This window comes from Hyperoodon ampullatus, assembly GCF_949752795.1.
Source record: "Hyperoodon ampullatus genome assembly, chromosome: 20".
Taxonomy (NCBI): domain Eukaryota; kingdom Metazoa; phylum Chordata; class Mammalia; order Artiodactyla; family Ziphiidae; genus Hyperoodon; species Hyperoodon ampullatus.
Genome location: NC_136933.1, coordinates 13,818,997 through 13,833,575, shown reverse-complemented (window position 1 = coordinate 13,833,575; position 14,579 = coordinate 13,818,997). Strand labels below are relative to the sequence as shown.

Below are 14,579 nucleotides of genomic sequence, written 5' to 3'. Positions count from 1 at the left end.
GGCTGATGAAGTCAAGTCACAGAACATTTTACTTTTTTTGCACCCAAACCCAATTACGATTCCCCAGGACCGAACCTTGGAGAAAACACTACTTTATTTTTCCTCGGGGCTCTTCTTCCTGTAACAATAGATTTGATTCAAAGACACGTAGAATAATCTTATTACTGATAAACCTTTTTCCACAATGTGTTCTCTCCCTGTGGCATACTGTCCTGAGACAGTGAACCTAGAACCTGCTATCTGCATGAATGGGAAGAAAGGGAAAAGTGTACCGAATACTCTACATCTCATGTGATGTTTTGCATTCCCACCTGAAACGTTACATGGCCCACCATCAGCATTTATTCATTCCACAGACTTTTGGAACCAGACACCAAGACTACAAAGTAATTGAAAAGGAAGGTGAATAGGAATTTGGGAGCAATATATACACACTACTACATGTAAAATAAAAAACAAGGACCTACTGCCTAGCACTGGGAACTCAATATTTTGTAATAACCTATATGGGAAAAGAATCTGAAAAAGAATATATATATGTATAGCTGAATCACTTTGCTGTATAACTGAAACTAATACAACATTGTAAGTCAACAATACTTCAGGTGCATACATCCAATACTTAAAAAAAGAAAAAAATACTTTTATCACGGAAAAGTGCAAACACCTGCATCTTCAAGGCGCCATCTGGTACTTTCTAAAGTCTGTTTCATGGGTGTATAAGATGAAAATCGGGGAAAGACGTCAGTTAAATTTATGCTTTCTCTTCGCTAAACAAAAAAGCAAAATACAATACACCGTGGGAAAGACGCTGTTGTAAGAATTCCACAGCAGCCAGAGAGAGGAGAGGCTCCGGACCTCCACGGCCAGCATTATATAGGCAATGATGAGCTGGGTGTGGGCCCAGGTGAGAGTTCTATAGAGCACCCGCATCGGCCAGGATCTGATGAACACGTTGGCAAAGGTGTGAATCAGGTAGTCGGCTTCCACCATCACAGCCCAGCAGAGGAAACCAAACACCTGTCCCGGGTGGAGTCCGTGCCACCAAGCCGAGAAGACGAACGTCTGCAACAAGGGCCAGGTCCTGCCCTGCTGGAAAATGAGGCGTCGGAGCCACCGAGCTGTGCTCTGGTTCCACTTTCTGGTGAACAGGGCTATCCTGTGGGTTGTTTCCAGAGTCCAAATGTCCGCATCAGAGATGTATCCCTCCTCACCGGGGCTCCGACCAAACTCGGGTCCAAAGCCCGCTGCGTAGAGGAGGGAGTCATCCAGGAGCCAGTGGGAATAGTAGGTGAGTTTGAAGAGCCCGGCGGTGGACCACGTGACATAGACGCACTGCAGTTGCCGGCAGTCCGTCAGTCCTGCTCCTGCGCTCACTGCCTGCCTCACCACAACCTTCAGACACTCTAGTCCCAGAATCTGCAGACCCCTCCGGGTCAGAGCCCAGAAAGAGTGCCTGGGACACACACTGCTGGGCCCTTGAACACGAGCCTGAAATCTCTGGAAGGAACACAGGGGGCCTCCTAGGAGAGCAGGGAAAAAGAGCAAGTAGCTGAAATAGGGCAGAGCCTTCCACAGACGCTCAGACAAAGAGCTCTTGTTCCTGATGCCTCCTGCTGCTGCTGCCACTTTCCCCTCACGAATGTCCAGAGACAGGGATGTGACCCTCTGGGTCAAGAGCATGAGGGAAGAAAGAGTGACGCAGAACCTGAAAGAGATTTTTTCTTCAATGTAAAAACACTCCACATTTACTTTGCAGCGCCTCACCCAAGACCCAGTGGCAGGGACTTCCCTAGTGGTCCAGTGGCTAAGACTCCATGCTCCCAAGGCAGGGGGCCCAGGTTTGATCCCTGGTCAGGAAACTAGATCCCACATGCATGCTGCCACTAAGAGTCTGCATGCCGCAACTAAAGATCCCACATTCCACAACTAAGACCTAGCCCAGCCAAATAAATATTTAAAAAAAAAAAAAAAAAGACCCAGTGGCCAATGGGTGGCTCTAAACAATTAAGACCAATCTCATGGCCTGCAGTTGCCCCCACAAAGACTCTTGGATTAATCCGGAACCACAGGCTCCTCTGAGCAGGATGGAAAGGTAAATGGAGAAATGAATCATTAGGCAAATAAAAGAATGACGAGGAATATTACAGTGAAACGTTGATTATAGTATTTCTAAGAATACCTTATAAAGATTAGGATCGAGGTCAGGGAGAAATTTGTCACAGAAGAAACAAGACCTTAGTTCTGTTTAGTCTTAGTTCTTCCTATAGAGACTATAGGAAGTTGGAGATTTGGACTGTGAACCAGTCCCTGACTGCAAGATTCTGAAGGCTTTGGGATTTGGGCTGAGGAAGAGCGAATCAAGCTAGAGGCTCAGGGTGTGTGCTGAGTCATTAGCATTTGAGCTGTGTTCTTCACCAATCAGCTGACCTGTTCCTGCGTCCCCATCACACAGTAGAGAAGATCCTGCTGACCATGGAGAAAATTAATGAGAGTTACAGTGACACACTCTACAGCCAGGAACACTGTCCTGTGGAGAGAAGATGGCTCTGTTTCCCAACCGTTGCTGCTTCTGTGTCTGAGAACTTAAAGACAACTGATCTCCTTACTTGACCTATCAAACAGTAAGCAAAGTGGCCACCAAATGCCACTAACCCCTGTTCAGTCCTCTTCTGTTAAGGGCTGAATGTGTCCTCCCCCACCCCAAATTCATAAGTTGGGGGCCTAACGTCCAGTACCTCAGAATGGGTATATTTGGGGATGGGTCTTTAAGAGGTAATTAAGGTAAAACGAGGTCATGAGGGTGGGCCCTAACCCAAGATGACTGGTTTCCATATGAGAAGAGATAAGGACACAGACACACACAGAGGGAAGACCATGTGAAAGCAGAGGGAGAAGATGGTATCTACAAGCCAAGGAGAGAGGCCTCAGGAGAAGCTGAACCTGCCAACACTTTGACCTTGTACTTCCAGCCTCCAGAGGAAGTAAATGTTTGCTGTTGAAGCCACCCTGTCCGCAGTACTTTGTATGAGAACCAGAGCAAACTAACACATCTTCCCGCTTCAGCTCGGGTTCAGCCTCCCTCCCGTGCAGCCAGATTCTGTTCAACTTGCTCCTCCAGCCCCTATCAGGTCCGGGCTTCCTCCTGAAATCCCAAGTCACCACATCCCGGTCAGTACTCCCCACTCCCTATCCACCCACCATCTTGCCTCTTCTTCAGAGAAGCAAGCCCTGGAGCCTTTGGTGAAAACAGTCAGAATAAAGAATAGGATTCTGGGGCTTCCCTGGTGGCGCAGTGGTTGAGAGTCTGCCTGCCGATTCAGGGGACAGGGGTTCGAGCCCTGGTCTGGGAGGATCCCACATGCCGTGGAGCAACTGGGCCCGTGAGCCACAATTACTGAGCCTGCGCGTCTGGAGCCTGTGCTCCGCAACAAGAGAGGCCGCGATAGTGAGAGGCCCGCGCACCGTGATGAAGAGTGGCCCCCGCTTGCCACAACTAGAGAAAGCTCTCGCACAGAAACGAAGACCCAACACAGCAAAAAGGAATTAATTAATTAATAAACTAAAAAGAAAAAAATTTACGGATGTCAAAACGGTTTAGTAATTTTTTATACAACAAAACAGCGGATTATAATGTAGCCTGGGAAAATTAAAAAAAAAAAAAAGAATAGGATTCTGGGTGTGGGAGGGATGGCAGAGTAAGGCAACCAACGGCAGCTAGAATCAGAGAGGTGACCCCCTCGACAGGTCACCCCTCCAGTTCACGGAGCGACCATGAAGCCAGGCCAGTGGTGATCACAGCGAGAGCCAGGAACAACAGGCTTCAGGATGGCAGAGATGCCTGATTCCCTCTAATCCTGGTGATCTCACTGGCTCAGGAAAACACGTCCCTAGACTGTAATTAGCGCCCTATTTTTTTTTTTCCTGGATTGAGTGACTTCCCTTTTTCTGGGGGATGGAAGAGCTGAGTGTCAGTGAAAGTAAAACTCTTGCAGAGCAGGTGTGTGGGAAGGCAGCAAAGGTTTATGGTAGATTTATACCTTTCCTGTCCTACTGAAACAGCGGGGAGGCTGCCGGCTATGTGTCTAAACTACCTACACTGAGGTGTGTGTACTCTGCTTAGTTACCTGCAGGCCGGCCTCATCTGTGGGCCCTGGGACTCCTGGTTCACTCCCTTTCTCGGGCACAATGTGAATTACAGCTAGTGCCAGGCACTGTGCCATGCAGGCAGCACATGGTAGCTATTAGGAGATAAGTCATACAATTGCACTTATATTCATTCATTAACCCTAACCTAAGAGGCTTGCAAGATAGGTATTGCTATCCCCCCAACACACACTTACACACACCCTTTATTTCAGAAAAAGACATTGAGGCTGAGAGAGGTTGACTGACTCACTCAAGATCACACTGCTGGGATGTGGAAGAATTTGGATTCAAACTCAACGCCCAGGTCCTCCCCACCAGCACCCCGGTGCAAGCAAACCCTGGTGGGCTCCGTAGGAACACAGGAACGGGCTGCTTTACCTCGTGGAAGGAGCTTCTTGCAGATAATACTCCGTATAGTGCAGACCCAGGTGGCACAGCGTCTGCCAGCTCATCTGAAAGAGGAAAGTCACCCTGTGGACGTCCTGGGGGCCCAGCGAGTGGATCAGGACCACGGTGCACAGAGCGGGGATGAAGACCAGCACAGCGAAGGAACCCATGGCGGCTACTGCCAGGGCTCCTCCTACCACCAGGAGGAACAGGTACCTGGAACACAGAACGCCTTAGAGCAGTGCGACAGATGAGTCACTTCCCGTGGCAGCCCGTCTGTGGAACCCAGTGGAGGTGGGCGCCCCTCACCCCTACAGAAGTCACACTGTTGTCACTCTGAAGTATTCCTCCTGTTCTTCTGAAGGAGAGAAACAGGGAGGGTAGAGGCAGAGTCCATGTGTAAACCACTTCAGCAGGAGACAAATCTTGATTTCTGCCTCTGGGACCCTGGGCACCCCTCTTTGATGTCTGCCAGGCCAGTGGGGAGATACCTGCCCCCAACAATCCTGTGGGGACCGGTCTGGAATGTTTCCCAGTAGGGCCACACTCAGCCCTGCGCTTGCTGCCCAACCAAAGTGGTGGGGATCTAGGATCCAGGATCTAGGAGGACTCTAGACATCATCTCATGCAGGTGAGTCTCTTCCCTTTCCACAGAGCTGCACCCCCTGACCCTCAATGCCTCCCTTTGATAAGTGTTTGAAAACTCAATTACAAAGTCTTTAAGTGTATCGTTTAATAATTGTTGTCATCTGCCTACATAGTTTAGCCTATTCTCCAAATCCATACCAATAAAATCATACAGTATTTGCTTATTTGAGTAAAGCTTCTATCATTAGTATAATATTCTGTTTTTTTAATTTATTGAAGTATAGTTGATTTACAATGTTTCAGGTGTACAGCAAAGTGATTCAGTTATACATATGTATATTCTTTTTCAGATTTTTGTCTATCGTAGGTTATTATAAGATATTGAGTGTAGTTCCCTGTGCTGTACAGTAGGTTCTTGTCGTCTGTTTTGTATACAGTCGTGTGTATATGTTAATCCCAAACTCCTAATTTATCTCTACCCCCTCCTCAGCTATCCCTTTGGTAACCATAGTTTGTTTTCTATGTCTGTGAGTCTATTGTCTATTTCTGTTTTGTAAATAAGTTCATCTGTATCATTTTTTAGATTCTACATATAAGTGATACCATGATATTTGTCTTTATATCTACCCTCAATCCTCTCTACTGTACTTTAAGTTCTCATGACTTGGTGCTTTTTGTATTGTTGTAAATACATTGTAAATACATGTTGTAAATGATGTTGTAAATACATCAGTGAAGTGGTTTGTGGAGCATGCCTCCTTTGGAAACCAGCGGATGCCCTCTGGATCTGCAGAGGCACCAGAGTTTCCATATTATGAGGACTCGGCTTTTCTTTCCACAGTATATGGAGATTTGTTTGTTTTTTCCTTTTAACTGGTGCCTAGTTAATACATCTGAACAAAGAGGCCAGAAAAAAAAATCTGAAACAGGGACAGGAAAAGTGAATGAATCTCTGTGTCACAGGGTGTAGATCATGGCTCTTTGGCCTGTGACGCACACGCCTTTGCAAGAATTTCTTTCTTTCTTGAGGGAGACGGCAAGTGCTTCAGTGTGCGAGGCTCTATTCCACAGGCCCTGGCCATTCCTGAGCTTCAGCCTCTGCTTGGGATGACTCCTTCTCTACCTGCCCAAGCCTTCGCCTCCCATTGGAAAATAGAGGAGAACACTTATTCCTTACACAGCAGAGGTGAAACATGAAACAGTGCTATTCCTCAAAGCAACTGCCCTGGGGATTTGTAAACATTATTATGTCTACACATGTACAATGCAGGATGCATGATTTTTTGGAGTGCTTATTTTATTCTGGGCATTGGGCCAATAATTCCTTTATATGAAATATCTTCATTTAATCCTTAAAACAATCCCATGAGGTAGGCATTATTATTTCCATTTTACAGATGAACTCAGAGAGTTTATTCACATACACAAGGACACTCAGGAAGTGAGGGACCAGGACTCACCAGGCTAACTCCCAAAGCCAGCAATCTTAACCTATGGGAATTAGCCCTTATTTTTGCACTTGTTTTGCTTTATTGTTTGTGATTCTTTCTCAATAGGAAACTTTTTCTTTTTAACAACTGCTTCCCTCGTCTCCTAAACAAAGGTAAAGCGCCATCAACCAGTTGTGAAGATGTAATAACCTACCATAGTTTAATCGAACTCAGCCATCCTGGTTGCTAGAAACAGCTAGATTTTACTTATGAATCCCCAATATATAAAAATCTTAGTTTCCAAAATAAGTGAATTATTAAGAGGTAGAACTTTGGCAATGGATTTTCACTTTACAAAAGGATATTCCATAAAACCTTTTTTTAAAAATAGGGACTGTCTCTAATGTATTGAATTTACTAGGTATAAAAAATCATTTCAATCAAGTTATCAAATCTCTAGTGACAGTAATTTTGGATCCCAGGTAGAGATAAAACTAATCAAACAAAATTTATTTTGACTTTTTTCATTTCTCTGAGAAATCAGACAAAGGCATTAAAAAAATCACATAGTTGTATATTTAATAAAATTTAATTTTATTCAAAATGATAGAATTCCATGAAATTAAGACTGTTCAAGAACATCTGGGGGTGGCGCTTCCCTGGTGGCGCAGTGGTTGGGAGTCTGCCTGCCAATGCAGGGGACGCGGGTTCGTGCCCCGGTCCGAGAGGATCCCACATGCCGCGGAGCGGCTGGGCCCATGAGCCATGGCCGCTGAGCCTGCGCATCCGGAGCCTGTGCTCCGCAACGGGAGAAGCCACAGCAGTGAGAGGCCCACATACTGCAAAAAAAAAAAAGAACATCTGGGGCATACGGTTGATTTATAGATGCATCTATTTGGGGAATTCCTATATCACCCCAACATCCATCTGTCCCCCATTTATTTTCATCCTTTTCCTACTTAATGTGACCCTATCAAATTTTGGCTGAGTCAATGCAGACATGATGTCAATTTCCAGTTCTGATTCACTCTATTAGACATAATCATGATCAAGCAATCAATAATCGGTGGCAGTGATGATAACTTAAAAACAACCAGTGTAATTAGTATTTAATATTCACATCTGCACTCCAACCTGGGCTTTTTGATCTACTATAGTATTCATAGACGTAAGAGCAAAATTAGCCATCAAACCTACCTGGCATGAGTGGAAAATGAATCCATAATGCAGAGATAATTAAAGAGAAGCGCAAAAGGAAAAGCAGCCCCTTGATAAAGTGATACAGGATGGAGGAAGAACAGCTGAAGCCAATCCATCATGAACTGGAACAAAAGATACTGTCCTTTCCAGAATCCTTAACTGATGCTTTCCTGGAAATCTCAACCAGGTTCTCTTTGATCTTTTTATACGGTTTAGGAAGGCCTGGCTGAGCAAAAGGCAAACAAAAGCACTGGAGATAAGCAGTATAAAAGTTGGCTTTCTGATAAAGGGAACTCACTATAGAAACCAAAACGCATCTGGTGTCAGATTACCTAGTAAGGATATGTATGAAAAGCATTGCTTTCAGAAGTTCTGGTTTTGTTTATATACTGCAGTATTTGCCTTTCCAGTCATCTGACTTTCATATTCTTCTCACTAAGTAAATGGAAAATCTCATTTTCCAATTGTGGACAGTCAACTCACCCGACTGGGGAGGGGGAACAAGAACACGAACTGTGAGGAAGGGAGGCCGGTTCCCCCTCCCAACCATTTCCTCCTTAGGCTCTTTATACTATTTCCTTATGCTATTTCTTCTTTTTTTGTATAGTACCTAGTCACCACCCTTTATATACCTATTTCTCGATTAGTTTATTGCCCGTCTCCCTGCTACAATGTGAGCTCTGCAAGGGAGGAGCTTTGTTTTGTTTATTGCTGTACCCCCTACACATAGAACAGTGCTGGGTGCGTACGATGTACTCAGTAAGTACTTGTTAAAATCTGAAAGGTTTTAAGGAAGCTAAAGTGTGGAGAGGAACATTTAAAGAGAAGCTCTTCTTTAGGGTGTGGACAAGAAATCCAAGAGACGCTGCCTACAAGCAAGACAAGAACAAGAGGCCATTTCTTGGCGGGTAGAGGTCCATCTACTGAGCCCAGAGCATTGCAACGCCATCCCAGACCAGCCACTTTTCATCTCTGAAGGCACATGGAAGAGCAAGCAGCCTTAAATAAGGGACGGGAGAGTATAGCCTGATTCAAAAGCATCTTAAGGGCAAGGACCCCCTGTTAGTGGGAGACAGCTCTGCACAGAAGAGAAAACATGAAAGAAAGCCTCCAATTAGCTAGAGAACTCTGAGCAAATCAGTCCCCTCTCTGAGACTGAACAACTTCATCTTAAAATTCTATATAATAATGACAGTTATTCAGCAGAATTGCTGTGTTGTCTTCAACAGAACTGTTATGAAGATTAGATAACATATGTAAAAGCATGGAGGATAAAGCTGGTTGGTTGAATGTAGTTGAAGGTAACACAATTGAATAATAAAAATGTTGAGCATTATTGGGCTACCATTTTATTTATTTATTATTTTTAAAAATAAATTTATTTATTTATTTGTTTTTGGCTGTGTTGGGTTTTTTTTGCTGTTGCTGCTCGCGGGCTTTCTCTAGTTGCAGCGAGCGGGGGCTACTCTTCGTTGTGGTGCGCAGGCTTCTCATTGCAGTGGTTTCTTGTTGCGGAGCACGTGCTCTAGGTGTGCGGGCTTCAGTACTTGTGGCTGGCCGGCTCTAGAGCACAGGCTTGGTAGTTGTGGTGCATGGGCTTAGTTGCTCCACGGCACGTGGGATCGTCCCGAACCAGGGCTCGAAACCGTGTCCCCTGCATTGGCAGGCAGATTCTTAACCACTGCACCACCAGGGAAGTCCTTGGGCTACCATTTTATGACAGACCTGTGCTAAGCACTTGGAGTAGAAGGATGAATAAGATACGGTTCCTGCCCTCAAGTAGCTCTGAATCTACTAGGGAGAAGGAAATGGCAACAAATACTTGCATTAAAGAACTATAGGTGCCGTATACCACTGGCACACTGTAGTGGACAAATAAAGAAGCAATCATCTGCAGAGATAAGGAATTTTTTAAATGCAGGGGAAATGGAGAAGGGGGAATGCTTAACTTGGCTCTGGAAGGATGTTTCCAAACAGATGGATAGTTTATTCCAGGCCACAGATGGCACAAAGACCTAGACAAACAGTAGAGCAATTAATGGGAGAAAAGGGCTCCCTAAGCAACGAATAAGCTCACATCATAGTAAACATATTAAAATGCAGTCAAAACCCCCATTAAATATACTTGCTAGGTTCAGAAGAATTGAGTTGCCCTTAATTTGTTAGGGAAAAGCTTATGCTTTTTGTCATTGAATTAAATATTTATTAATTCATACTTGTACTTTTTGCATTTTGGAATCAGCACATTTTATTTGCAGGTCTCAAACATTTTATAGGCTCCCCGAAAAGCCTGTAGGCCCTAGACACTGTAGCTAATATTGATAAAATGGTCCTTTTTACAAGCATGCCATGATGGTTAATTTTGTGTCAACTCAGGCTATGCTGCCCAGCTGTTTGGTCATTACCGTCTAAATATTGCAGCAAAGGTATTTTTAAGATGAAATTAAAATCAGATTTAAATCAGTAGAATTTTAGTAAAACATATTACCATCCAAAATGTGGGGGGTGACTTCCCTAGTGGTGCAGTGGTTAAGAATCTGCCTGTCAATGCAGGGGACACGGGTTCGAGCCCTGGTTTGGGAAGATCCCACGTGCCAAGGAGCAACTAAGCCCATGCGCCACAACTACTGAGCCTGCGCTCTAGAGCCCACGAGCCACAACTACTGGAGCCCGCGAGCCACAACTACTGAGCCCACGTGCTGCCACTACTGAAGCCTGCGCGCCTAGAGCCCATGCTCCACAACAAGAGAAGCCACCGCAATGAGAAACCCGCACACCACAACGAAGAGTAGCCCCCGCTCCCCGCAACTAGAGAAAGCCCGCGTGCAGCAATGAAGACCCAACACAGCCAAAAATAATAAATAAAATAAACAAAATGTGGGTGGGCCTCATCCAATCAGCAGAAGGCCTTAAGACCAAAGACTGAGGTTTCCCCTCCGCAGAAAGCAATTCTGCCTCATAGAAACCCTGCCTGAATTTCCCGCTTGTAGATTTTGGATTTGAGACTGCAAGATCAACTTCTTCCAGCCTGGGGGTCTACGTAACTACGTGAGCCAGTTCCTTAAAATAAATGTGTCTCCCATGGCTTCTGCTTCTCTGGAGAACACTAGCACCCATGCCATGGAGGTCTTTTTTTTTTTTTTTTTAACATCTTTATTGGAGTATAATTGCTTTACAATGGTGTTAGTTTCTGCTGTATAACAAAGTGAATCAGCTATACATATACATATGTCCCCATATCCCCTCCCTCTTTTTTTTTTTTTTAATTAGTTTCTGCTTTATAACAAAGTGAATCAGTCATACATATACATCTGTTCCCACATCCCTTCCCTCATGCATCTCCCTCCCTCCCACCCTCCCCATCCCACCCCTCCAGGCAGTCACAAAGCACCGAGCTGATCTCCCTGTGCTCTGCGGCTGCTTCCCACTATCTATCTACCTTACGTTTCGTAGTGTATATATGTCCATGCCTCTCTTTCGCTTTGTCACAGCTTACCCTTCCCCCTCCCCATATCCTCAAGTCCATTCTCAAGTAGGTCTGTGTCTCTATTCCCGTTTTACCCCTAGGTTCTTCATGACATTTTTTTTTTTAATTCCATATATATGTGTTAGCATACGGTATTTGTCTTTCTCTTTCTGACTTACTTCACTCTGTATGACAGACTCTAGGTCTATCCACCTCATTACAAATAGCTCAGTTTCGTTTCTTTTTATGGCTGAGTAATATTCCATTGTATATATGTGCCACATCTTCTTTATCCATTCATCCGATGATGGACACTTAGGTTGTTTCCAGCTCCGGGCTATTGTGAATAGAGCTGCAATGAACATTTTGGTACCTGTCTCTTTTTGAATTATGGTTTTCTCAGGGTATATGCCTAGTAGTGGGATTGCTGGGTCATATGGTAGTTCTATTTTTAGTTTTTTAAGGAACCTCCATACTGTTCTCCATAGTGGCTGTACCAATTCACATTCCCACCAGCAGTGCAAGAGTGTTCCCTTTTCTCCACACCCTCTCCAGCATTTATTGTTTCTAGATTTCTTGATGATGGCCATTCTGACTGGTGTGAGATGATATCTCATTGTAGTTTTGATTTGCATTTCTCTAATGATTAATGATGTTGAGCATTCTTTCATGTGTTTGTTGGCAGTCTGTATATCTTCTTTGGAGAAATGCCTATTTAAGTCTTCTGCCCATTTTTGGATTATCCCCTCCCTCTTGAGTCTCCCTCCCACCCTCCCTATCCCACCCCCCTAGGGGATCACAAAGCACTGAGCTGATCTCCCTGTGCCATGCAGCTGCTTCCCACTAGCTATCTACTTTACGTTTCTTAGTGTATATATGTCCATATCACTCTCTCACTTCGTCCCAGCTTACCTTTCCCCCTCCCCGTGTCCTCAAGTCCATTCTCTACGTCTGTGTCCTTATTCCTGTCCTGCCCCTAGGTTCTTCAGAACCTTTTTTTTGTTTTGTTTTAGATTCCATATATATGTGTTAGCATATGGTATTTGTTTTTCTCTTTCTGACTTACTTCACTCTGTATGACAGACTCTAGGTCCATCCACCTCACTACAAATAACTCAATTTCGTTTCTTTTTATGGCTGAGTAATATTCCATGGTATATATGTGCCACATCTTCTTTATCCATTCATCTGTCGATGGACATTTAGGTTGCTTCCATGTCCTGGCTATTGTAAATAGAGCTGCAATGAACATTGTGGTACATGACTCTGTTTGAATTATGGTTTTCTCAGGGTATATGCCCAGTAGTGGGATTGCTGGGTCGTATGGTAGTTCTATTTTTAGTTTTTTAAGGAACTGCCATACTGTTCTGTATAGTTGCTGTATCAATTTACATTCCCACCAACATTGCAAGAGGGTTCCCTTTTCTCCACACCCTCTCCAGCATTTACTATTTGTAGATTTTTTGATGATGGCCATTCTGACTGGGCCATGGAAGTCTTTCAAATTAATTTAGACAGACATTGCTTAAAAATGAATAGATGTTGGGCTTCCCTGGTGGCTCAGTGGTTGAGAGTCCGCCTGCCGATGCAGGGGACACGGGTTCGTGCCCTGGTCCGGGAAGATCCCACGTGCCGCGGAGCGGCTGGGCCCGTGAGCCCTGGCCACTGAGCCTGTGCGTCCGGAGCCTGTGCTCCGCAACAGGAGAGGCCACAACAGTGAGAGGCCCGCGTACCGCAAAAAAAAAAAAAAAAATAGGTGTTTACATGCTTGGAGACAATAGGATGTTTTAAATTCATCCATATATTTATTCAACAGTTTTTTTTTGAGTATCGACTATGTGTCAGGTACTGTGGTCAGTGAGTAAAGAGTAGGGACAAACTCAGATGGCCTTACTTTCATGGAACTTAGTCTTTGGGGGAGGTGGTAAAAGAAGTACAGCTGGTGATGGATGCTATCCTTATCCCTTGGAGATAACCAACAGTATAGCAAGAGCGACCTATTGTTTAAAAATTTTTATTTTATATTGGACTATAGTTGATTTACAATGTTTTGCTAGTTTCAGGTGTATAGCAAAGTGATTCAGTTATATATATACATATAAGAGTGACCTATTTCTGACTCAGTGATCAGAGAGGCTTCTCTGAGAATGAAGGTCAGATTCTTGTATCAACTGAGCTGGGCTACAGTTCTCAGTTATTCAAACGCCAGTCTAGGTGATGTAGTGAAAGTATTTTGTTGATGTGATTAAATGCCATAACCAGCTGATTTTAAGGAATGGAGATTATCCTAGATAATCTGGGTGGGCTTGAGTCAATCAGTTAAAAGGCCTTGGGGCAGAGCTGGAGCTTCCTGAAGAAAGTCCACCTGTAGACAGGGCTTCACTCCATGTGTCGGAGTTCCAGCCTGCCCTGAAGATTTCTCACCTGCCTAGCCAGCCCCACAATCACGCTGACCAATTCCCTGCAATAAATCTCTTAGTATATTATCTCCTAGTGGTTCTGTTTCTGTGGTCGAACCCTGGCTGATACGCCCAGTATATGACATCTGAGACTAGAGTCAGAAGGGGGGGTGGGGCCGAGGGCAGGTGGAAGCCGTTTGGGTCTGAGATTCAGCCTGGCTTCCTGGAGAATGAAAGTGTGATTAGAGAAAGAGGAAGAGAACATGAAATTAAAGAAGAGAGAACTGGGCAGGGGCTGGATTTTTAAAGGAATGGGAAGTAAAATAACTGAATTTGGTTTTTAAAGGATGATTTTAGCTACAGGAGAGTGGCTTGGATGGGGGTGTGATTTCAGAGGTCACGGGTGGAAGGGGAGGTTACAGGGGGAGGTTAGATTAGAGAGGTGGCAGAGTAAATGATGCAAAGTGTAAGAATGAGATGTAGGAACAGCAGAACTTGCCGGTGAGTTATGTACGGAGAGGTGAGGACTGTCAAGGATGACTGTTGAGTTTCTTGCTTGAGCAACTGGGTGAATGGCGGACTCCTTTACTAGACAGATATCAAATGACCAACTTGGATCCTCTGGAGAGAGGCCAAGGGCGTAAATCAAAAGCTCTGTTCTGGACATTTTAGGTTTCATAAGACCCAAGTGGACACGTGAAGTAGGCAATCGAATAATCAGCCCAGCAAGGAGGACAGCATTAGAGATATTAACCTGAGACCGACAGCAGGTAGAGGGTACTTAATTTACGGGAATAACGAGCTCACACTGAAAGGGAAAAGGGCCCAGGGTTTAGCAGTAGGATGCTTAAGGAAGGGAGACTGAGAATGAACAGTGGGTATAATGAGGTCTCAATGACGTGCGTTGGATCAAACTAAACGGCTGTTTAAAATCCGAGTCCATCGATCCCCGGATTGCGC

General features: G+C 44.6%; 1 protein-coding gene across 1 annotated transcript; it reads right to left on the bottom strand.

Annotated features, from left to right (window-relative positions):
- Positions 1–744: 744 nt before the first annotated feature.
- Positions 745–8,071, bottom strand: MBOAT4 (membrane bound ghrelin O-acyltransferase MBOAT4; the record flags this gene model as incomplete). Its single annotated transcript, XM_079726605.1, has 3 exons — positions 7,752–8,071; positions 4,528–4,752; positions 745–1,708 (listed from the first exon to the last, which is right to left on the bottom strand). Exons 1-3 carry the CDS (start codon positions 7,871–7,873, stop codon positions 745–747), a joined length of 1,311 nt encoding a protein of 436 aa, XP_079582731.1. The 5' UTR covers positions 7,874–8,071.
- Positions 8,072–14,579: the final 6,508 nt, after the last annotated feature.